General features: G+C 49.5%; 1 protein-coding gene across 5 annotated transcripts in view; it reads left to right on the forward strand.

Moving 5' to 3' along the window:
• The window catches only part of aadat (aminoadipate aminotransferase), a 346606-nt gene extending 320300 nt beyond the window's left edge, over positions 1-26306 (forward strand). For all 5 annotated transcript variants that reach the window (XM_059974093.1, XM_059974096.1, XM_059974094.1 and 2 more), the window contains 3 exons: positions 22594-22700; positions 24717-24818; positions 25981-26306. In XM_059974093.1, coding sequence (XP_059830076.1) covers positions 22594-22700; positions 24717-24818; positions 25981-26022 — 251 coding nt within the window. In that variant the 3' untranslated portion in view covers positions 26023-26306. The remainder of the gene's footprint in view (positions 1-22593; positions 22701-24716; positions 24819-25980) is intronic.
• The last annotated feature ends 582 nt before the right edge of the window (positions 26307-26888 follow it).

Below are 26888 nucleotides of genomic sequence, written 5' to 3' on the forward strand. Positions count from 1 at the left end.
CACACTTACACCTTCCACACCCAGCACCTTCCACACCCAGCACCTCCACACTTACACCTTCCACACCCAGCACCTCCGCACTTACACCTTCCACACCCAGCACCTCCACACTTACACCTTCCACACCCAGCACCTCCACACTTACACCTTCCACACCCAGCACCTTCACACTTACAGCACCTTCCACACCCAGCACCTCCGCACTTACACCACCTTCCACACCCAGCACCTTCCACACCCAGCACCTTCACACTTACAGCACCTTCCACACCCAGCACCTCCACACTTACACCTTCCACACCCAGCACCTCCGCACTTACACCACCTTCCACACCCAGCACCTCCACACTTACACCTTCCACACCCAGCACCTCCACACTTACAGCACCTTCCACACCCAGCACCTTCCACACCCAGCACCTCCACACTTACAGCACCTTCCACACCCAGCACCTCCGCACTTACAGCACCTTCCACACCCAGCACCTCCACACTTACACCTTCCACACCCAGCACCTTCCACACCCAGCACCTTCCACACCCAGCACCTTCCACACCCAGCACCTTCCACACCCAGCACCTTCCACACCCAGCACCTTCCACACCCAGCACCTCCACACTTACACCTTCCACACCCAGCACCTTCCACACCCAGCACCTTCCACACCCAGCACCTCCACACTTACAGCACCTTCCACACCCAGCACCTCCGCACTTACAGCACCTTCCACACCCAGCACCTCCACACTTACACCTTCCACACCCAGCACCTCCGCACTTACACCACCTTCCACACCCAGCACCTTCCACACCCAGCACCTCCACACTTACACCTTCCACACCCAGCACCTTCCACACCCAGCACCTTCCACACCCAGCACCTCCACACTTACAGCACCTTCCACACCCAGCACCTCCGCACTTACAGCACCTTCCACACCCAGCACCTCCACACTTACACCTTCCACACCCAGCACCTCCGCACTTACACCACCTTCCACACCCAGCACCTCCACACTTACACCTTCCACACCCAGCACCTCCACACTTACACCTTCCACACCCAGCACCTTCCACACCCAGCACCTCCACACTTACACCTTCCACACCCAGCACCTCCACACTTACACCTTCCACACCCAGCACCTTCCACACCCAGCACCTCCACACTTACACCTTCCACACCCAGCACCTCCACACTTACACCTTCCACACCCAGCACCTTCCACACCCAGCACCTCCACACTTACAGCACCTTCCACACCCAGCACCTCCGCACTTACAGCACCTTCCAGACCCAGCACCTCCACACTTACACCTTCCACACTTACACCTTCCACACCCAGCACCTCCACACTTACACCTTCCACACCCAGCACCTCCGCACTTACACCACCTTCCACACCCAGCACCTTCCACACCCAGCACCTTCCACACCCAGCACCTTCCACACCCAGCACCTCCGCACTTACAGCACCTTCCAGACCCAGCACCTCCACACTTACACCACCTTCCACACCCAGCACCTCCGCACTTACAGCACCTTCCACACCCAGCACCTCCACACTTACACCTTCCACACTTACACCTTCCAGACCCAGCACCTCCGCACTTACACCTTCCACACCCAGCACCTCCGCACTTACACCTTCCACACCCAGCACCTCCACACTTACACCTTCCACACCCAGCACCTCCACACTTACACCTTCCACACCCAGCACCTCCGCACTTACACCACCTTCCAGACCCAGCACCTCCACACTTACACCTTCCACACACAGCACCTTCCTCACTTACACCACCTTCCACACCCAGCACCTCCGCACTTACACCACCTTCCACACCCAGCACCTCCGCACTTACACCACCTTCCACACCCAGCACCTCCGCACTTACACCACCTTCCACACCCAGCACCTCCACACTTACACCACCTTCCACACCCAGCACCTCCACACTTACACCACCTTCCACACCCAGCACCTCCGCACTTACACCACCTTCCACACCCAGCACCTCCACACTTACACCACCTTCCACACCCAGCACCTTCCACACTTACACCACCTTCCACACCCAGCACCTCCACACTTACAGCACCTTCCACACCCAGCACCTTCCACACCCAGCACCTTCCACACCCAGCACCTTCCACACCCAGCACCTTCCACACCCAGCACCTTCCACACCCAGCACCTTCCACACCCAGCACCTTCCACACCCAGCACCTTCCACACCCAGCACCTTCCACACCCAGCACCTTCCACACCCAGCACCTTCCACACCCAGCACCTCCACACTTACAGCACCTTCCACACCCAGCACCTCCACACTTACACCACCTTCCACACCCAGCACCTCCACACTTACACCACCTTCCACACCCAGCACCTCCACACTTACACCACCTTCCACACCCAGCACCTCCACACTTACACCACCTTCCACACCCAGCACCTTCCACACTTACACCACCTTCCACACCCAGCACCTCCACACTTACAGCACCTTCCACACCCAGCACCTTCCACACCCAGCACCTTCCACACCCAGCACCTTCCACACCCAGCACCTCCACACTTACACCTTCCACACCCAGCACCTCCACACTTACACCTTCCACACCCAGCACCTCCGCACTTACACCACCTTCCACACCCAGCACCTCCGCACTTACACCTTCCACACACAGCACCTTCCTCACTTACACCACCTTCCACACCCAGCACCTCCGCACTTACACCACCTTCCACACCCAGCACCTCCGCACTTACACCACCTTCCACACCCAGCACCTCCGCACTTACACCACCTTCCACACCCAGCACCTCCACACTTACACCACCTTCCACACCCAGCACCTCCACACTTACACCACCTTCCACACCCAGCACCTCCACACTTACACCACCTTCCACACCCAGCACCTTCCACACTTACACCACCTTCCACACCCAGCACCTCCACACTTACAGCACCTTCCACACCCAGCACCTTCCACACCCAGCACCTTCCACACCCAGCACTTTCCACACCCAGCACCTTCCACACCCAGCACCTTCCACACCCAGCACCTTCCTCACCCAGCACCTTCCACACCCAGCACCTTCCACACCCAGCACCTCCACACTTACAGCACCTTCCACACCCAGCACCTCCACACTTACACCACCTTCCACACCCAGCACCTCCACACTTACACCACCTTCCACACCCAGCACCTCCACACTTACACCACCTTCCACACCCAGCACCTCCACACTTACACCACCTTCCACACCCAGCACCTTCCAGACCCAGCACCTCCACACTTACACCTTCCACACCCAGCACCTCCACACTTACACCTTCCACACCCAGCACCTCCACACTTACACCTTCCACACCCAGCACCTCCACACTTACACCTTCCACACCCAGCACGTCCACACTTACACCTTCCACACCCAGCACCTCCACACTTACACCACCTTCCACACCCAGCACCTCCACACTTACACCTTCCACACCCAGCACCTTCCACACCCAGCACCTTCCACACCCAGCACCTTCCACACCCAGCACCTTCCACACCCAGCACCTTCCACACCCAGCACCTTCCACACCCAGCACCTTCCACACCCAGCACCTTCCACACCCAGCACCTCCGCACTTACACCTTCCACACCCAGCACCTCCGCACTTACACCTTCCACACCCAGCACCTCCACACTTACACCACCTTCCACACCCAGCACCTCCGCACTTACACCTTCCACACCCAGCACCTCCACACTTACACCTTCCACACCCAGCACCTCCGCACTTACAGCACCTTCCACACCCAGCACCTCCACACTTACAGCACCTTCCACACCCAGCACCTTCCACACCCAGCACCTTCCACACCCAGCACCTTCCACACCCAGCACCTTCCACACCCAGCACCTCCGCACTTACACCTTCCACACCCAGCACCTCCACACTTACACCTTCCACACCCAGCACCTCCGCACTTACACCTTCCACACCCAGCACGTCCACACTTACACCTTCCACACCCAGCACCTCCACACTTACGCCACCTTCCACACCCAGCACCTCCGCACTTACACCACCTTCCACACCCAGCACCTCCGCACTTACACCTTCCACACCCAGCACCTCCGCACTTACACCACCTTCCACACCCAGCACCTCCACACTTACACCACCTTCCACACCCAGCACCTTCCACACCCAGCACCTCCACACTTACAGCACCTTCCACACCCAGCACCTCCGCACTTACACCTTCCACACCCAGCACCTCCACACTTACAGCACCTTCCACACCCAGCACCTCCACACTTACAGCACCTTCCGCACCCAGCACCTTCCACACCCAGCACCTCCGCACTTACACCACCTTCCACACCCAGCACCTTCCACACCCAGCACCTTCCACACCCAGCACCTTCCACACCCAGCACCTCCACACTTACAGCACCTTCCACACCCAGCACCTTCCACACCCAGCACCTTCCACACCCAGCACCTTCGCACTTACAGCACCTTCCACACCCAGCACCTCCACACTTACACCTTCCACACCCAGCACCTCCACACTTACACCTTCCACACCCAGCACCTCCGCACTTACACCTTCCACAACCAGCACCTTCCACACCCAGCACCTCCACACTTACACCTTCCAGACCCAGCACCTCCACACTTACACCTTCCAGACCCAGCACCTCCACACTTACACCACCTTCCACTCCCAGCACCTCCACACTTACACCTTCCACACCCAGCACCTCCACACTTACACCACCTTCCACACCCAGCACCTCCGCACTTACACCTTCCACACCCAGCACCTTCCACACCCAGCACCTCCACACTTACACCACCTTCCACACCCAGCACCTCCACACTTACACCACCTTCCACACCCAGCACCTCCGCACTTACACCTTCCACACCCAGCACCTCCACACTTACACCACCTTCCACACCCAGCACCTCCACACTTACACCACCTTCCACACCCAGCACCTCCACACTTACACCTTCCACACCCAGCACCTCCACACTTACACCACCTTCCACACCCAGCACCTCCACACTTACACCTTCCACACCCAGCACCTCCACACTTACACCACCTTCCACACCCAGCACCTCCACACTTACACCACCTTCCACACCCAGCACCTGCACACTTACAGCACCTTCCACACCCAGCACCTCCACACTTACACCTTCCACACTTACACCTTCCACACCCAGCACCTTCCACACCCAGCACCTCCACACTTACACCTTCCACACCCAGCACCTCCGCACTTACACCTTCCACACCCAGCACCTCCACACTTACACCTTCCACACCCAGCACCTCCACACTTGCACCTTCCACACCCAGCACCTCCGCACTTACACCACCTTCCACACCCAGCAGCTTCCACACCCAGCACCTCCGCACTTACAGCACCTTCCACACCCAGCACCTCCACACTTACACCTTCCACACCCAGCACCTCCGCACTTACACCACCTTCCACACCCAGCACCTCCACACTTACACCTTCCACAACCAGCACCTCCGCACTTACACCACCTTCCACACCCAGCACCTCCACACTTACACCTTCCACACCCAGCACCTCCGCACTTACACCACCTTCCACACCCAGCACCTCCACACTTACACCTTCCACACCCAGCACCTCCGCACTTACACCACCTTCCACACCCAGCACCTCCGCACTTACACCTTCCACACCCAGCACCTCCGCACTTACACCTTCCACACCCAGCACCTCCGCACTTACACCACCTTCCACACCCAGCACCTCCGCACTTACACCTTCCACACCCAGCACCTCCACACTTACACCTTCCACACCCAGCACCTTCGCACTTACACCACCTTCCACACCCAGCACCTCCACACTTACAGCACCTTCCACACCCAGCACCTTCCACACCCAGCACCTTCCACACCCAGCACCTCCACACTTACACCTTCCACACCCAGCACCTTCGCACTTACACCACCTTCCACACCCAGCACCTCCACACTTACAGCACCTTCCACACCCAGCACCTCCGCACTTACAGCACCTTCCAGACCCAGCACCTCCACACTTACACCTTCCACACTTACACCTTCCACACCCAGCACCTCCACACTTACACCTTCCACACCCAGCACCTCCGCACTTACACCACCTTCCACACCCAGCACCTCCGCACTTACACCTTCCACACCCAGCACCTCCACACTTACACCTTCCACACCCAGCACCTCCACACTTACACCACCTTCCACACCCAGCACCTCCGCACTTAGACCACCTTCCACACCCAGCACCTCCGCACTTACACCACCTTCCACACCCAGCACCTCCGCACTTACACCACCTTCCACACCCAGCACCTCCACACTTACACCTTCCACACCCAGCACCTCCGCACTTACACCACCTTCCAGACCCAGCACCTCCACACTTACACCTTCCACACACAGCACCTTCCTCACTTACACCACCTTCCACACCCAGCACCTCCGCACTTACACCACCTTCCACACCCAGCACCTCCGCACTTACACCACCTTCCACACCCAGCACCTCCGCACTTACACCACCTTCCACACCCAGCACCTCCACACTTACACCACCTTCCACACCCAGCACCTCCACACTTACACCACCTTCCACACCCAGCACCTCCACACTTACACCACCTTCCACACCCAGCACCTTCCACACTTACACCACCTTCCACACCCAGCACCTCCACACTTACAGCACCTTCCACACCCAGCACCTTCCACACCCAGCACCTTCCACACCCAGCACCTTCCACACCCAGCAGCTTCCACACCCAGCACCTTCCACACCCAGCACCTTCCACACCCAGCACCTTCCACACCCAGCACCTTCCACACCCAGCACCTTCCACACCCAGCACCTCCACACCCAGCACCTTCCACACCCAGCACCTCCACACTTACACCACCTTCCACACCCAGCACCTCCACACTTACACCACCTTCCACACCCAGCACCTCCACACTTACACCACCTTCCACACCCAGCACCTCCACACTTACACCACCTTCCACACCCAGCACCTCCACACTTACACCACCTTCCACACCCAGCACCTTCCACACTTACACCACCTTCCACACCCAGCACCTCCACACTTACAGCACCTTCCACACCCAGCACCTTCCACACCCAGCACCTTCCACACCCAGCACCTTCCACACCCAGCACCTTCCACACCCAGCACCTTCCACACCCAGCACCTTCCAGACCCAGCACCTCCACACTTACACCTTCCACACCCAGCACGTCCACACTTACACCTTCCACACCCAGCACCTCCACACTTACACCACCTTCCACACCCAGCACCTCCACACTTACACCTTCCACACCCAGCACCTTCCACACCCAGCACCTTCCACACCCAGCACCTTCCACACCCAGCACCTTCCACACCCAGCACCTTCCACACCCAGCACCTTCCACACCCAGCACCTTCCACACCCAGCACCTTCCACACCCAGCACCTTCCACACCCAGCACCTTCCACACCCAGCACCTCCGCACTTACACCTTCCACACCCAGCACGTCCACACTTACACCTTCCACACCCAGCACCTCCACACTTACACCACCTTCCACACCCAGCACCTCCGCACTTACACCTTCCACACCCAGCACGTCCACACTTACACCTTCCACACCCAGCACCTCCACACTTACGCCACCTTCCACACCCAGCACCTCCGCACTTACACCACCTTCCACACCCAGCACCTCCGCACTTACACCTTCCACACCCAGCACCTCCGCACTTACACCACCTTCCACACCCAGCACCTCCACACTTACACCACCTTCCACACCCAGCACCTTCCACACCCAGCACCTCCACACTTACAGCACCTTCCACACCCAGCACCTCCGCACTTACACCTTCCACACCCAGCACCTCCACACTTACACCACCTTCCACACCCAGCACCTCCACACTTACACCTTCCACACCCAGCACCTCCACACTTACAGCACCTTCCACACCCAGCACCTCCGCACTTACACCACCTTCCACACCCAGCACCTTCCACACCCAGCACCTTCCACACCCAGCACCTCCACATTTACAGCACCTTCCACACCCAGCACCTTCCACACCCAGCACCTCCACACTTACAGCACCTTCCACACCCAGCACCTCCGCACTTACACCACCTTCCACACCCAGCACCTTCCACACCCAGCACCTTCCACACCCAGCACCTTCCACACCCAGCACCTCCACATTTACAGCACCTTCCACACCCAGCACCTTCGCACTTACAGCACCTTCCACACCCAGCACCTCCACACTTACACCTTCCACACCCAGCACCTCCACACTTACACCTTCCACACCCAGCACCTCCACACTTACACCTTCCACAACCAGCACCTCCACACTTACACCACCTTCCACACCCAGCACCTCCACACTTACACCTCCACACCCAGCACCTTCCACACCCAGCACCTCCACACTTACAGCACCTTCCACAGCCAGCACCTCCACACTTACACCACCTTCCACACCCAGCACCTCCACACTTACAGCACCTTCCAGACCCAGCACCTGCACACTTACAGCACCTTCCACACCCAGCACCTCCACACTTACACCTTCCACACTTACACCTTCCACACCCAGCACCTTCCACACCCAGCACCTCCACACTTACACCTTCCACACCCAGCACCTCCACACTTACACCTTCCACACCCAGCACCTCCGCACTTACACCACCTTCCACACCCAGCACCTCCGCACTTACACCTTCCACACACAGCACCTTCCTCACTTACACCACCTTCCACACCCAGCACCTCCGCACTTACACCACCTTCCACACCCAGCACCTCCGCACTTACACCACCTTCCACACCCAGCACCTCCGCACTTACACCACCTTCCACACCCAGCACCTCCGCACTTACACCACCTTCCACACCCAGCACCTCCACACTTACACCACCTTCCACACCCAGCACCTCCACACTTACACCACCTTCCACACCCAGCACCTTCCACACTTACACCACCTTCCACACCCAGCACCTCCACACTTACAGCACCTTCCACACCCAGCACCTTCCACACCCAGCACCTTCCACACCCAGCACCTTCCACACCCAGCACCTTCCACACCCAGCACCTTCCACACCCAGCACCTTCCTCACCCAGCACCTTCCACACCCAGCACCTTCCACACCCAGCACCTCCACACTTACAGCACCTTCCACACCCAGCACCTCCACACTTACACCACCTTCCACACCCAGCACCTCCACACTTACACCACCTTCCACACCCAGCACCTCCACACTTACACCACCTTCCACACCCAGCACCTCCACACTTACACCACCTTCCACACCCAGCACCTTCCACACTTACACCACCTTCCACACCCAGCACCTCCACACTTACAGCACCTTCCACACCCAGCACCTTCCACACCCAGCACCTTCCACACCCAGCACCTTCCAGACCCAGCACCTCCACACTTACACCTTCCACACCCAGCACCTCCACACCTACACCTTCCACACCCAGCACCTCCACACTTACACCTTCCACACCCAGCACGTCCACACTTACACCTTCCACACCCAGCACCTCCACACTTACACCACCTTCCACACCCAGCACCTCCACACTTACACCTTCCACACCCAGCACCTTCCACACCCAGCACCTTCCACACCCAGCACCTTCCACACCCAGCACCTTCCACACCCAGCACCTTCCACACCCAGCACCTTCCACACCCAGCACCTTCCACACCCAGCACCTTCCACACCCAGCACCTCCGCACTTACACCTTCCACACCCAGCACGTCCGCACTTACACCTTCCACACCCAGCACCTCCACACTTACACCACCTTCCACACCCAGCACCTCCGCACTTACACCTTCCACACCCAGCACGTCCACACTTACACCTTCCACACCCAGCACCTCCACACTTACGCCACCTTCCACACCCAGCACCTCCGCACTTACACCACCTTCCACACCCAGCACCTCCGCACTTACACCTTCCACACCCAGCACCTTCCACACCCAGCACCTCCACACTTACACCTTCCACACCCAGCACCTCCACACTTACACCTTCCACACCCAGCACCTCCGCACTTACACCACCTTCCACACCCAGCACCTCCGCACTTACACCACCTTCCAGACCCAGCACCTGCACACTTACAGCACCTTCCACACCCAGCACCTCCACACTTACACCTTCCACACCCAGCACCTTCCACACCCAGCACCTCCACACTTACACCTTCCACACCCAGCACCTCCGCACTTACACCACCTTCCACACCCAGCACCTCCACACTTACAGCACCTTCCACACCCAGCACCTCCGCACTTACACCACCTTCCACACCCAGCACCTCCGCACTTACACCACCTTCCACACCCAGCACCTCCGCACTTACACCTTCCACACCCAGCACCTCCACACTTACACCTTCCAGACCCAGCACCTTCCGCACTTACACCACCTTCCACACCCAGCACCTCCACACTTACACCACCTTCCACACCCAGCACCTTCCACACCCAGCACCTTCCACACCCAGCACCTTCCACACCCAGCACCTCCACACTTACACCACCTTCCACACCCAGCACCTCCACACTTACAGCACCTTCTACACCCAGCACCTCCGCACTTACACCACCTTCCAGACCCAGCACCTCCGCACTTACACCTTCCACACCCAGCACCTCTACCAGTAGAAGGGCAAGTAAAGAGATATGGGATCATCAACAAATGGAATTTGCCCTCTGAACCACTCACCATCATCAGGGATCTGCTTCATTTGTCTTGTATACCTACATGTTTTCAGAATTTGCTGTGGTGTGTTGGCACGACATGCAACAAAAAATAACAACGTTCAACAATTATAACGAATTATATTAAAGATTAAGTTAGAGGTTAGTGTTTGGAAACGGAATAAAAATGGGCACCACCGTATTGTACCGGTTAGCAGGAGCTGTTACTGCTCCAGGTGTGAAGTTCAGAGCTCAGTTTTGGTGCTGTCTGTAAAGAGTTTGTGTGTTCTCCCCGTAACCACCTCGGTTTCCTCGGGGTGCTCTGATTTCCTTCCAAAGACATTCTGATAAATTAGTCATTGTAAATTGTCCTCTGTGTAACTTTTAAAAAATAGGTGTGTTGCTGGGTAGTGCAGCTCATTGGGCAGAAGGGCCTATTCTGTGTTGTATATTTAAATAAAAATAAAATTAGCATAAATACATAAATACCAGCAGGTATTTACATCGTAAACTGCATTTTAAAAAAATGTTTGTAGTGCAGTGCCAGCGATAATGGATAGAGGGTGTGGTTGTTGCTAACTAGGGTGGTTGATCAGATTAACTGCCTGCAGAAGAAACGTTTAGATGGCATGAAGTTTTTGTCTTGGAAATGTGCATATCACCATTCTTTCATCGTAACTGGGTCAAACTTCTGGAGCTCCCTTCCTGACAGAACTGTGGTTCTTCATGGACCGCAGCCCTTTCAAACCGCCGCTCAGCACCACCTCACGGACAAACTTCCTGCAAAGCCCATGTCTCCTAGGTCAGGGGTCAGCAACCTTTACCACTGAAAGAGCCACTTGGACCTGTTTCCCACAGAAAAGAAAACACTGGGAGCCACAAAACCTGTTTGACATTTAAAATGAAATAACACTGCATACAACGTTTTGTTTTGCCTTTATGCTATGTATAAACAAACTACAATGTGTTGCATTTATGAAATTGATGAACTCCTGCAGAGAAAACGAAATTACATTTCTGCATGCAACAAAAACATTTTGAACTCCGAAAAAAAGACGTTGGGTTGAAGGTTACTTTTAAGTAAAATACTCAACGTCTATTTGAGTCCTTCTTGTATTTATGAAAAACGCCAAACTTAAATTTGCCGCCAGCAGCAAACCAAAAATAACGTCAGCCAGCTGTCAACCTGAAAAATAAAAGGACTATTTCACTGAACAATGAAAACATATGAATATACAAAATAATAGGCAATTAAAATATTTATCATACTTGTTCAGGTTGACTCACACCTGACAATGCAGTCGTATTCAGTAGGGATGGATCGATGCTTAGGGGAGTGACCGGGAAGGATAATGTGTTTTTTTCCTCTCTGAACTCACAGAAGCGTTTCCCAAACGATGTTTGCATTGCGATGATTGCAGAATGTAAATACTCCGAATTTATCATGTCGTGACCTTGTTTGAACTCTCTCAAATTGGGGAAGTGAGAAAATGTGCCTTTCTGTAAATCTCTGGCAAGCAACGTCAACTTGCGCTCGAATGCCAAAACATCCTCCAACATGTGCAGGGCTGTACGTCCTTTCCCCTGAAGAGCTGTGTTCAGCGTGTTCAGGTGCGCTGTCATGTCTACCATGAAGTGTAGCTTTTCCAGCCACTCTGGCTGTTCCAGCTCAGGAAAGGTGAGCCCTTTGCTGCCCAGGAAAGTTTTCACTTCTTCCAGACACGCGACAAAGCGTTTCAGCACCTCCCCTCTGGACAGCCAGCGATAAAAACACGTTGTAGCGGTTGCTACACGCAGTCAGTAAAATGCAGTCAAAGATAGCTTTATTCGAACTAAACAGCCTTGCTTTTAAGCCTCCCTCAACCCGCCCCCCATGGGCGCGGATGCTGCAAAAGACACGTACTCACAAACCCCCGTAGGCTATCTCCCTTAGCCTGAACGCTGGCTAATTGTGAGCCGGTTTGGATGTGTCAGGAAATGGGTCGCCACAACGTCTTATTTAGATTGTACAAGATCACCATAATCTTCAAATTTAGATTTACATTTCAAAAACTAACAAACTAACATAAAATACATTTTAATTAAATACTGACCATGTAGCGGTGTGCTACACGCAGCGCTAAAATTACGACACGGAGTCGGTAACTGCAGTCGAAGGAAAAAACTTTATTCGAAATCTTCAGCCTCACTTTTAAGCCTCCCTCAACCTGCCCCCCATGGCGCAGAGGCTCCAAAGCTCTGTGCTCGCAAACCCCCGTAGGCTATCTAATTGTGAGTCGGTTCGGATGTGCCAGGAAAAGGGTCGCCACAACCAATTATTTCCCAAAGCAACAGGGAGCCGCAGCACAGACGTAAAAGAGCCACATGTGGCTCCGGAGCCGCGGGTTGCCGACCCCCGTCCTAGGTGAATATATAAAAATGTTGCCTCTTGCCGTGGAGAAAGGTTACAGCATTCACCCTGAAGGCCCAGCAGTGGGCTGAATTCAAACTGAGGTTCTTCTGAGCCACATTTTACAATATCATAGTTTAATTGGTGAGTGCCAAGGTTATGTGTTTGAACCCTGCTGCAAAGACTTAGTGACCCAGGAGCTGGTGTTCTCCAATTGAACTAAAATCCAGTCTGCTCTTTGGAATATTGGGAACAATCTTGGGCCCCTTATCTAAGAAAGGATGTGCTGAGGGTTCAAAGGAGATTCACAAAAAGGAATTGAAAGGCTTGTCATGTGAAGAGCAGTTGACGGCTCTGGGCCTGTACTCACTAGATTTCAGAAGAATGATGGGTGAAACCATTGAAACCTATAGAATGTTGAAAGATGTTTTCTATGGTGGGGGAGTCTAAGACCAGAGAACACATATTGAGGGGCGAACTTTTAGAATGGAGATGTGGAGGAATTTGTTTAGCCAGAGAGTGGTAAATTTTGTGGAATTTGTTGCCATGAGCAGCTCTGAAGGCCAAGTCACTGGGTATATTTAAGACAGAGGTAGATAGATTCTTGATTATTCAAGGCATGGAAGGATATGGGGAGAAGACAGGAGACTGGGCCTGAGAGGGGAAGTGGGTCAGCCATGACAAAATGACAGAGCAGACTTGATGGAATGGATGGCCTAATTCTGGTCCTAATCTTATGGTCTTTAAAAATGACAATGATTGAGGATGTGGATAGTGCTAGGTGCTTCATTTTGGGAGGACACGTAAGAATAGAGCTTTCACAGTGAATCATAGGGCTCTGGGGAGTGTTGTAGGACAGAGGGACCTAGGTTACCCAAAATGGTACCATAAGGTGAAGAAGAAGACTTTTGGCACGCTGGCTTTCATCAATCAGGGCACTGAGTACGGAAGTTGAGATGTTACGCTGCAATTGTACAAGACATTGGTGAAGCCCCAGAAATATGTGTTCAGTTTTCATCACCTTCATAGTGAGAAAATGCCATTAAGCTGGAAAGAGTTCAAAGGAGTTTTATGAGGTTTTTCCAATACCCGGGTCTTGGCCTTGATTTAATTGACATGGTTTGTGGATTGGACTCTAGCTGACGTCACGATGTGTTTCTGGTCTCTGGTCACTCCTTCATTTCTTGTTATTTTAGGTGTTTTTGATTGGGGTGGTCTGCAGGTAACGAATGACACAGTGCTATATTGAACTGAGTTGAATTTGCCTGGACTCGTTTGATGTTGTGTTTTATATTCTGTGCTTTTCACTCTTTTTGTCATTTGCACTATTTGGGTGTATTCTTGCAATTTTGGGAGCAGTTTGATGTTTTTCTTTGAACAGTTTCCACAACTTTCTTTGTTTCAAGCTGTCAGTGGGAAGAGGAATCTCAGGGTTGTACAATGCAGATATACTTAGATAATAAATGCACTTTGAATCTTTGAGCTATGGAGAGAGATTGAGCGTAGGAGAATGAGGGGGAGATTTGAGAAATGTGTATAAAATTCTGAGGACCATACAGAGTGTCGATGTTTGCAGTCTTTTTCCCAGGGTTGGGAAATTGAGAACCGGAGAACATCGGTTTTAAGATGAGAGGGGAGAGATTTAATATAAAGCTGAGCAGCAACACTGTCATCCTGAGGGTGGTCTTTATTTAGATTGAGCTGCCAGAGGAAGGGGTTGAGGCAGGCACATTAACTACTTTTAAAAGACATTTGAACAGGTCCATGGATAAGAAATGTTTAGACTAACTTAGATGGGAATCTCGGTCCACATGTACTACTTGGGCCAAGGGACCTGCTCTGTGACAATGTGACACATTTCTTCCACAACCTCACGAGTTTCCTTCAGCTGCAGCAGTGTCCTTCTGCACCCCGAAGACACAATAGTTGGTTGGTACCCATTTGTATAGGTAAACGGGAAAAGTTTCCCTGCCCTATGAATGTATGATACGTTGCAAAGAAGAGAAGAGAGAATTGTACCTGGTCATTATTTGTCCCTCCACCAGCTCCTGACAATCCAGTCGTTAATCTACCTACAGTTTGCTGCCTTCAGCTTCACTGCCTCAATTTGTAATTTAGCACAGTTGTTACACCTGTCAGAATTTTACTTGGAGCTTTTGAACTTCCTAGAAGCCAGTGTTGTGTGAGATATTTCAGATACTTTCTTCACATAGATTAAACTCTCATTATTGAATTGTGTAAGGTAAGGGAAACGAGTAGGGAAGTTATGGTAACTATGACCATTAAAGAGGAGGATTGGTGTACTGCTCATGTGGTTCCATTCTTTAAAAAGGGTTCTAAGAGTAAAACTAGCAATTGTAGGCCTGTCAGTTTGACGTCAGTGATGGGTAAATTAATGGAAAGTATATATAGAGATGATATATATAATTATCTGGATAGACAGGGTCTGATTAGGAACAGTCAACATGGATTTGTGCATGGAAAAAGTCACATTTGACAAATCTTATTGAATTCTTTGAAGAGGTTACGAGGAAAGTTGACGAGGGTAAAGCAGTGGATGTTGTCTATATGGACTTCAGTAAGGCCTTTGACAAGGTTCCGCAGGGAAGGTTAGTTAGGAAGGTTCAATCGTTAGATATTATTATTGAAGTAGTAAAATGTGGCTAGGTAGGAGATGCCAGAGAATAGTGGTGTTTGTCAGGTTGGAGGCCGGTGACTAGTGGTGTGCCTCAGGGATCTGTATTGGGTCCAATGTTGTTTGTCATATACATTAATGATCTGGATGATGGGGTAGTAAATTGGATCAGTAAGTATGCAGATGATACTATGGTGGGTGGTGTTGTGGATAATGAAGTAGGTTTTCAAAGCTTGCAGAGAGATTTAGGCCAGTTAGAAGAGTGGGCTGAGCGATGGCAGATGGAGTTTAGTGCTGATAAGTGTGAGGTGCTACATTTTGGTAGGACTAATCAAAGTAGGACATACATGGTAAATGGTAGAGCATTGAAGAATGCAGTAGGACAGAGTAATCTAGGAATAATGGTGCATAGTTCCCTGAAGGTGGAACCTCATGTGGATAGGGTGGTGAAGAAAGCTTTTGGTATGCTGGCCTTTATAAATCAGAGCATTGAGTATAGGAGTTGGGATGTAATGTTAAAATTGTACAAGGCATTGGTGAGGCCATATTTGGAGTACTGTGTACAGTTCTGGTCACCGAATTATAGGAAAGATGTCAACAAAATAAAGAGAGTACAGAGAAGATTTACTAGAATGTTACCTGGGTTTCAGCACCTAAGTTATAGGGAAAGATTGAACAAGTTAGGTCTTTATTCTTTGGAGCGTAGAAGGTTGAAGGGGGACTTGATAGAGGTATTTAAAATAATGAGGGGGATAGATAGAGTTGATATGGATAGGCTTTTTTCCATTGAGAGTAGGGGAGATTCAAACAAGAGGACATGAGTTGAGAGTTAGGGGGCAAAAGTTTAAGGGTAACATGAGGGGGAATTTCTTTACTCAGAGAGTGGGAACTGTGTGGAACAAGCTTCCAGTAGAAGTGGTAGAGGCAGGTTCGGTATTGTCATTTAAAGTAAAATTGGATAGGTATCTGGACAGGAAAGGAATGGAGGGTTATGGGCTGAGTGCGGGTCAGTGGGACTAGGTGAGAGTAAGCATTCGGCATGGACTAGAAGGGCTGAGATGGCCTGTTTCCGTGCTGAAATTGTTATATCGTTATTCTGAGAAATAATTACTCAGCTAAAACCATCCACTTATGCTCTTGGGCAGGATGGTAGTGTGGTGGTTAGCACAATGCCACCTGCAAGGGGTTTGTACGTTCTCCCCGGGACCACATGGGTTCCCTCCCACAGTCCAAAAATCTGCCAGTTGGTAAATTAATTGGTCATTGTAAATTGTTCCGTGACTTGGGCTCTGATTACATCCGGGAATCGCTGGGAGGCACGGCTCAAAGGGCCAGAAGAGAGTATTCAGCACAGTATCTCAATAAGTAAATAATAAGCTTTGTAAAGAAGTTTATGATGCACTAATCAAGTGTTCTCGATGCAGTTAATTGCTCACGGGATTCTGGCATTTTTCCCAGATTCCTTAAAAAAACTGCAGTAGTCAACCCTACTTAAAAAAAAAATAATCTAGCCTACTTATAGGATTACTTGATGCCTGCTGATGCTGATTACATTTCTATAGTTTGGTATACTGTATTCGATTACATTTGATTCTATATAATGTTTGTCTTTAGTCAAGTCAGGTCACTTTTTATTGTCATTTCAACCATAACTGCTGGTACAGTACATAGTAGAAATGAGACGTTTTTCAGGACCATGGTGTTACATGACACAGTCCAAAAACTAGACTGATCTATGTAAAAAAAACATGATTTTTAATTTTGTCTTATATTTTTATGACTATATTGATTTATCTTTACAGTCTAGGTGAAGCACTTTGTGCCTGCATCTTAATGTATAAAGGGTCCTATATAAAGTTATTATTTTACTGGTAGGGTAGTTTTCAGCACAATGCATTATACTACCGGTAACCTGGGTTCATTTCCCACCGCTGCCTGTAAGGAGTTTGTACGTTCTCCCCGTGACCACTTTGGTTTTCTCCACAGTCCAACGATGCACCGGTTAGTACGTTAATTGGTCATTGTAAATTGTCCTGTGATGGGCGGGGGTTAAATTGGGAAATTGTCGGGCGGCGCAGCTCGAAGGACCAAAAGGACCGCACTGTTTCTCAATAAATAAATAAATATTACCATTATTCTCAACTTTTCATGCTTTAATTTCCAAATACTCCCTTTAATAAACCAAAACTGACTTTGACCCAGTTGCAAAGAGGAAGATAAGTTGGCAAATTCAATTCAACAACAGTCCTGCTGATACACCAGCAATGCCCTAACACCACCATTTATACTAGTAAACGGAGGAAGGGTCTGTTATCATGCAGTATCTCTAAGCTGAATTAAGAAACATTGATGTGGTTATATGGAAAGGAAGATGTAGGTTATTTGCCGTTTTTATTTGGAGATACAACGCCCAACAAGCCATGCCGCCCGGTAGCTCAGCTGCATAACTCTAGTCTAATGGCAGAACAATTTACAGTGGCAAATTAATCCAGTAATGCGGTACATCTTCGGACTGTGGCGGGACCCTGGAGCACTCAAAGAAAACCCACCGGGTCACGGAGAGAACATCCTGATCAATGGTGCCAGAATTAACTCCGAACTGTGAAGTCCTAAACTGTAATAACATCATGTTCTTTTTCAGTATTTTTTATTAATTTCTACATAGAGGAATACAGAGTACAAGAAGGTATATAAGTCCAAAAGAGATAAAATAATGCCAAGCACATTATATTTGAATCACACCTGCAATCTCATGACCCTATATTCATGTAAATTAAATTAAATCGTAATATTGAAATGTGATAATTTTATTATACAATAAAAAGAATCTAAGCCCGCTCATTTCTTCGGCAGTTTGAACGGGGCACGACTGCGTAAGCGCGTGAAAGTCGGCCCGTGAGGCAGCAGGAGAGTTTAAAAAGTGAGCAGATTAACAGAGCGAGTGATGGAGTAGTGGGAGACAGAGTAGGAAGGCTTTGGCTCGAGAGGCTTCAGCGAGCAGAGGCTGAGGACAAGCTTGCTCCCAGTCAGGTAAGGCCAGTCAGCTCCTTTAATTAATATAACTTACTTAGAAGTAAGTAATGGAGGCAGCAGTTAGGGCAGTCGAGTGTTCCGTTTGCAGTATGTGGGAAGTCAGGGCGAGCACAGTTGTCCCTGATGACTAGACCTGCGGAAGATGCATCCAGCTGCAGCTCCTGACAAACCGTGTTAGGGAACTGGAGCTGGAGCTGGATGAACTTCCAATCATTCGTGAGGCAGAGGCAGAAATAGACAGGAGTTTCAGGGAGATAGTCACCCCTAGGAGTCAGGAGGCAGGTAGCTGGGTGACTGTCAGGGGAGGGAAGGGGAATAGACGGGAAGAGCAGAGCACCCCTGTGGCCGTTTCCATCAACAATAAGTATACTGTTTTGGATACTGTTGGTGGGGACGACCTACCAGGGACAAGTTGCAGTGGTTGCATCTCTGGCACCGAGACTGGACCCTCAGCTCAGAAGGGAAGGAGGGAAAAGAGGAGAGCAGTAGTGATAGGGGATTCGTTAGTTAGGGGGACAGAAGGAAGTTCTGTGGAAGAGATGGAGAATCCTGGATGGTCTGTTGCCTCCCTGGTGCCAGGGTCCACGATATCTCGGATCGAGTTCTCAGTATTCTCAAGAGGGAGGGTGAGCAGCCAGATGTCGTGGTCCATGTAGGGACCAATGACGTGGGTAGGAAGAGTGAGGAGGTCCTGCAAAGAGAATTTAGGGAGTTAGGTGCAAAGTTGAAGGACAGGACCTCCAGGGTTGCAATCTCAGGATTGCTACCCGTGCCATGTGCTAGTGAGGCTAGAAATAGGAAGACAATACAGTGAAATACGTGGCTAAGGAGATGGTGCAGGAGGGAGGGCTTCATGTTTCTGGACAATTGGGCTTTGTTCCAGGGAAGATGGGACCTGTTCTGACGGGATGGGTTGCACCTGAACTGGAAGGGACTAACATCCTTGTGGGAAGGTTTGCTAGTGCTGCTCCAGGGGGTTTAAACTAGATTTGCAGGGAGAGGGGAACCAGAGTGTTAGAGCAGATAGTGAGGTGGAGGAGGATAAAGGTCATGGGTGAACTGCAAATATAGTGCATGGAGTAAAGCCAGATCTAACATATAAAAGAGGCTTTGAGGAAAGAGAAGCAGAATAAAGGGTGTAAAGGCCATAAAGTAGAAGGGCTAAAGTGTGTGTACTTCAATGCAAGAAGCAGCAGGAACAAAGGTGATGAACTGAGAGCTTGGATACATACATGGAATTATGATGTAGTGGCCATTACAGAGACTTGGCTGGCACCAGGGCTGGAATAGATTCTCAATATTCCTGGATTTCAGATCTTTAAGAGGGATGGTGGGGGGGGAGGGGAGGAGGGGTGGCATTACTGGTCAGGGATACTATTACAGCTACAGAAAATGTAGCTGTACTCTAATGTAGCAGGATCCTCTTTTGAGTCAGTATGGGTGGAAGTCGGGAACAGGAAGGGAGCAGTTACTCTACTGGGGGTATTCTGTCGGGCCCCTGGTAGCAGCAGGGATACCAAGGAGCAGATTTTGGAAAGGTGCAAAAATAACAGGGTTGTTATCAAGGGTGACTTTAACTTCCCTAATATTGATTGGCACTTGATTAGTTCCAAGGGTTTAGATGGGGCAGAGTTTGTACAGTGCATCCAGGATGGATTCCTGTCACAGTATGTTGACTAGGGGGAATGCCATACTAGATCTAGTATTAGGTAACAAACATGGGTCAGGTCACAGACCTCTCAGTGGGTGAACATCTGGGGGACAGTGATCACCGCTCCCTGGCCTTTAGCGTTATCATGGAAAGGATAGAATCAGAGAGGACAGGAAAATTTTTAATTGGGGAAGGGCAAATTATGAGGCTATAAGGCTAGAACTTGCAGGTGTGAATTGGGATGATGTTTTTGTAGGGAAATGTACAATGGACATGTGGTCGATGTTTAGGGATCTCTTGCAGAATGTGAGGGATAAATTTGTCCCGGTGAGGAAGATAAAGGATGGTAGGGTGAAGGAACCATGGGTGACAAGTGAAGTGGAAAATCTAGTCAGGTGGAAGAAGGCAGAATACACAAGGATTAGGAAGCAAGGATCAGATGGGTCTATTGAGGAATATAGAGTAGCAAGAAAGGAGCTTAAGAAGGGGCTGAGGAGAGCAAGAAGGGGGCATGAGAAGGCCTTGGTGAGTAGGGTAAAGGAAAACCCCAAGGCATTCTTCAATTATGTGAAGAACAAAAGGTTGACAGGAGTGAAGGTAGGACCAATTAGAGATAAAGGTGGGAAGATGTGCCTGGAGGCAGTGGAAGTGAGTGAGGTCCTCAGTGAATACTCCTCTTCGGTATTCACCAGTGAGAGGGAACTTGATGACGGTGAGAACAATATGAGTGAGGTTGATGTTCTGGAGCATGTTGATATTAACGGAGAGGAGGTGTTGGAGTTGTTAAAATACATTAGGATGGATAAGTTCCCGGGGCCTGAAGGACTATTCTCCAGGCTGCTCCACTAGGCGATGGAAGAGATTGCTGAGCTTCTGGCTAGGATTTTTATGTCCTCGTTGTCCACGGGAATGGTACCGGAGGATTGGAGGGAGGCGAATGTTGTCCCCTTGTCAAAAAAGGTAGTAGGGATAGTCTGGGTAATTATAGACCAGTAAGCCTTACGTCTATGGTGGGAAAGCTGTTGGAAAAGATTCTTAGAGATAGGATCTATGGGCATTTAGAGAATCATGGTCTGATCAGGGACTGTCAGCATGACTTTGTGAAGGGCAGATCATCTTCTGTTAACTCGTCAAGGTCCAGAATTCGTAGGTTATTTCTTCTGCTTCTGTTTTCTAAATCGATAATCTTCTGTCTTAACTTTTCATTAGACTTTGATTGTTTTTCACAAAGGTTTTGCAGGTCATCAGTTTTCACATCCAAAACCGTCAAAGTTGCTTCATTCTCTTCTATTTGTTTGTCATGTTCAGTTGAGGTTTTTTGAATAGAATCCAATTTTGCATCTGCTTGTCTAATTTCAGAGCTGGGTTGCTGGAGCTGCTGCTGAAGCCCCTTGGGAGATTCTTTTCTGTGTTTTCAAAGCAAATCCATAAATCGATTCCACAGATGCAGGAGGATCTTCTTTTTTAATACCTTTGGCGCCCCTTGTATTCATAGTAAAACAATATCACGTTTAAAAGTAAGGTTTCAAAATAGGTTGGAAACAGTAAAGTAAGTAAGATGGGAGCATCTACAAAATGCAGCTACTTCATGGGTGACCAGCAGCAAGTCCCCATAGCGTCACGTTAACCGCTGTACTACTGAGGCGCCTTATGAGGGGAGACTGAGAAGAGCAAGTCCCCAGACTCTGTAAGAGTGAGATGCAATCAGGAAACTTGTAAACTTTCTACGGGATCAGAGATTGGATATAGGGAGGATGACCCTTCTGACTGAGAATTCTAGAACCAGAGGTTATGGTCTCAGAATATGGGATAGGCATTTTAGGACTGGAATGAGGAGAAATTTCTTCACTCAGTATAGTGAATCTTCCGAATTCTTTGCACTCGACTGATGTGGAGTCTCATTCATTGAATTCATTCAAAATTAATCAATTACATTTCTGGATATTGAAGGATTTGGGAATAGTGCAGGAAAATGGCTCCAGGGTTGAGGGTCAAAGATAATCTCCATTCTTCTTGCTCTTCTTTCAGATTTAGTTGAATGGAATATTCCAAGTGCTGGTATGTTCTTCTGGATGAAGCTAAAGGGAATCTCAGACTCTCACCAACTCATCTCAGAGAAAGCCTTACAGAAAGAGGTAGTGTCCTGTTTGAAGTACTCTTTACATCTCACCCCTCTCCTAACCCTCTTCTCATCTCCACCCCTCATCTCACACCTTCTCCTTTACTTCCATAGCTCTTCTTGACCCTTCCCCCAGTCTTCAGTCTTCCTCTTCACCTTCTGCCCTTTTTTCAACCTCTTCCTCTACTCTTAACAGCTCATCATCACCCCAATTCTCTTTCTTAATCGTACACTCCATCACCGCCATCCCCTTCCCTTCCAACTTCCATCATTTTCACACCCTCCTCCTCTCCATCTTCCACCCTCCAACTCTCCTTGAGTATGGCCTCTCTCGTCTGTACTCAGCTTCTTGTGTTTTCCTTTAAAACTATATTGACACAAGAAGGCAGCCCAGGCCCTGTTGCAAAGCACTGGTCTATGCTATTGCAACTCTGATCCAATGAAAAGGCAAGAGAAAGGTGTTTTCATAAACAATTAACCAAAGAATTTGCTGCATCAAAGAAAACCTTTAAATCCTTGGAGACACCTTGCAACAGAAAATGTAAAAGGACCTCCACTAAATTGATTCAAGAAAAATGTTCAAACAAAGCAGCATTCTCACGTTCCTTCTGCCGCCCTAGACTCCTGGCAACAGCAAACTTAAGAGTATCTTTCCTGTTTTTATCACTACTTACAATCTTAGTCCAAGGGTTGGATTTAGGGCATGGTGGTAGGCATTTACAGCTCCAGTGACGCAGGTTCAGTTCCCACCGCTGTCTGCAGGAAGTTTGTATGACCACCTGTTCCCTCCGGGCACTCCAGTTTCCTCCCACATGCCCAAGACCAACAGCTTAGTAGGCTAATTGGTCACATGGGTGTAATTGGGCAGCATGGGCTGATAACCGTGCAGTATCTCTTTTCAAAAAGAGAGAAATAAAGATGGAGCCCGCACAGCTTTGCCCTAGCCCCACCATTTTTAATGTAATACAACAGTATCATACTGGTGTCTCCCTGACGGTGTGGGAAACATATGAAGAAGGCACGCTAGAGGCTACACTTCATCAGGAGTCAGAGAAAAGGGTTATAAACTCAGTCAGCTCCATCATGGACACTAGCCTCCCCTCCACGAGAACATCTTCAAAAGGCAGTGCCTCAGAAAGAACCCTCACCATCTGAGACATGGGCCTCATCTCATTACTGCCACCAGGGAGGAGATGTAGGAGCCTGAGGGCACTCACTCTGTTTTAGGAACAGCTTTCTCCCCTCTGCCATCAGATTTCTGAGTGGTCCATGAACAATTCCTCACTATTCTGCTCATTTTTTGCATTATTTCTTGTAACTTACAGTAATTTTTTTATGTCTTGCACTGTATTACTCCTGCAAAACAACAAATTTCACAACATGTGTCAGTGATAATAAAAATGGTTCTGATTGTAATTCTGAAATTGACCCAGGATTTGCTGTGCACCCAGAATCCATTCCAGCGAATTACTGCCATCTTCCCAATCTATCTACAGTACTTAATGAAGGCAGGTCTATTAAGTGACACATCTTCAGAAATGACCAAGGCCAGTGCGGGATTTGTCAGCACCCATCCATCTCCAAATCTTGTCACAGTTTGTGCATCCTTAACTGTAAGGCTCTCTGAGTGGAATATGCAATATGTTATGTAAATACAAACTTTTCTTTACCCGTTACCCTCCAGTAATGTGGCGGTTAGCAGGACACATTTATAGCTCAGGGTGTTCCGGAGTTAGTTCAGTTCCGGCACTAATCTGCAAGAAGTCTCTGAATGCCCTCCCATGGAAACCCTGGTCCAAAGATGTACTGGGTAGGTTAACTGGTCATTGTAAATTGTCCTGTGATTAAGTTAGGGTAAAATTGGTTTTTGTGTGGTTGTTAAATAACTAACTAACTCTTCAAACTAACTTACTCTTCAACCTATCATTTCATTTCACTTCCACACACATTTACAGCTCTTGTGACAGCATGAGTCATTGGTTGCTAAGAGTTGATGCTTGTTTAAGTGTTGTGTTAACTTGCCTCTCGTCAGGTGCTGTTTGTCCCTGGTCAGGTCTTCATGGTCGATAGTTCAGCACCCTGTGCATATGTGCGTGCTGCCTATTCCCTCTCCACCCCCGAGCAAATAGATCAGGTAAATACCTGCAACGCTTACTGATTTAATGCGTGCTTACAAACTTGTTATCTGTACTCAAGAGTCAAAGTAAATTTGTTATGCAAAGTACTGGTTATGTTAAAGTATCGAACATTCTGCTGGAGGACCTGACCTGGGTTTGACCAGATTGCATCCCTCCATTGGTCGGAGTCAACCTTCGATGTTGTGTCCCAGTTGTCTATGTGATAGGCCAACCAGGGCAGTACCATATGGAAAGCGAGCTGTTTGCCGTATCGTAGGCTTCCCCTCTACATGAGTGGAAAGGAGCAGTAGAGACTGATACAGTTTGATATCAGTGGCATTACAGGAGTCGCTAATCCGCGTTGAACTCAACATGTCGCTGCCTTAAGGACTCCAGCTCTGATTTTTCCTCGGGCTTTACTCCCCATGACTCAAAGCAATGGAGTTTGAGATCAGTTTTTCTTCTTCGAGATGAGCTGCCAACCAAGGCCAATGAACCCCATCTGCCCAAAGCGACTGGTTTTAAGGCACCAGTAACCCGCCTTTACTCCTGTACCTATGCAGTCACAATGAGAACATTACAATGGTGGGAAGGAAACACGTTGATGATTGCCGGTGCTGTAAAGCAATCATGCTTACTGCTATGCTATCATGCCACCCACTCCTAGGCAGCCTACTGCTAAAAATTCTTCCCTACACACTTCAACATCTTGAAAAAGATCTTCCACATCCTTCCTGTAATGGGAAAGCCTGAGTTGCACATAAACACACCCTTTAGCCAGAAACTGGCGAACCTGTGGAATTCATTGCCACAGACAATGAGGCCAAATCATTGAATATAGAATTTAAAACAGAAGTTGGTAGGTTCTTGATTTGTAAGGGCTTCAAAGGGTATGGGGGAGAAGGCCGGAGAATGGGCTTGAGAGGGATAATAAATCAGTCATGATTAAATGGCGGAGGAGAATCGATGGGCTAAAGGGCCTAATTCTGCTCCTCTGTCTTATGATAAATTGTGTTCATCTATTACACTGCATTTATCTACTTCAACAAATATCTCGTTGCATACGGTTTTACAAATGTAGATAGTATTTAAGTACCAGATCTTTTCATGCAACTGCTTGTCCTCCCATTAAAATAATGTGATGCATTTTTCTCACTTCCATCTTTCTTATTCTTTCAGGGTTTTCAAAGACTAGCTGCACTCATCAAGGAATCAGAATAATGCTGCTTAAATGGCGTAGCACACCGATCAAGCCTGAATTAAATTAAATCATAATTTACCTTACACTTTTCTTTCTTAATAGTATGTGGAATTGTCTTGTCTGCCTGTGCCAAGGAGAATTTGACATATGGGAAGAATATCCTGTCAGTGTTGGTTACTTTCTGGGCAGCTTCCAAGGAATGGAAGAATGTGGGTCACCACTTTCTAAAGATCAAGAATTGAACATTTGGAGGATTTTATCAGTAAAATAAGGTTCCCTTTTATTAAAGTACTTGGCTCTTTCAGATGGTGTGGCCCCTTTCATTCCCTGAAGAGACTGGAAGTGTGTGCCATCTTCAGCGTGAACCGTAGTCAGTGCTACTACCACACAGCTCCAGCCACCTGTCTTTGATCTTGAGCTCTGGTGTGTCCATGTGCAGTTTGCATGTTCTCTCTTTGCAAGGGTTTCCTCCGGGTTTTCTAAATCGCTCCCACATTCCATTGGAGAGTTAATCGGCCATGGTGACATTCTCCTGGTGTAAGTTGGAGGCAAGAGAATCATAGAAGGGTGTTGACAGGGTTGTAGGGGAGTGCAAGTTAGAGGGAAATAAGATGGCCTGTTATTTAAAAAATGCTCAGCTACTTACAGTGGAGCTCTGAAAGCAGATTGAAATGGGGAAGCCTACAACCAGCGAGCACAATCTCAGAATGGAGGGGCATTGCTTTCGAACAGAGATGAGGAGGAATTTCTTTAGCCGGAGCGTGGTGAATCTGTGGAATTCATTCCACAGACAGCAGTGGAGGGCAAGTCGGTCAGTATATTTAAAGGTTAGTAAGTTCTTGATTGCTAAGGACATCAAAAGAGAAGACAAGAAAATGGGGTTGAG

This window comes from Hypanus sabinus, chromosome 7, assembly GCF_030144855.1.
Source record: "Hypanus sabinus isolate sHypSab1 chromosome 7, sHypSab1.hap1, whole genome shotgun sequence".
Taxonomy (NCBI): Eukaryota; Metazoa; Chordata; class Chondrichthyes; order Myliobatiformes; family Dasyatidae; genus Hypanus; species Hypanus sabinus.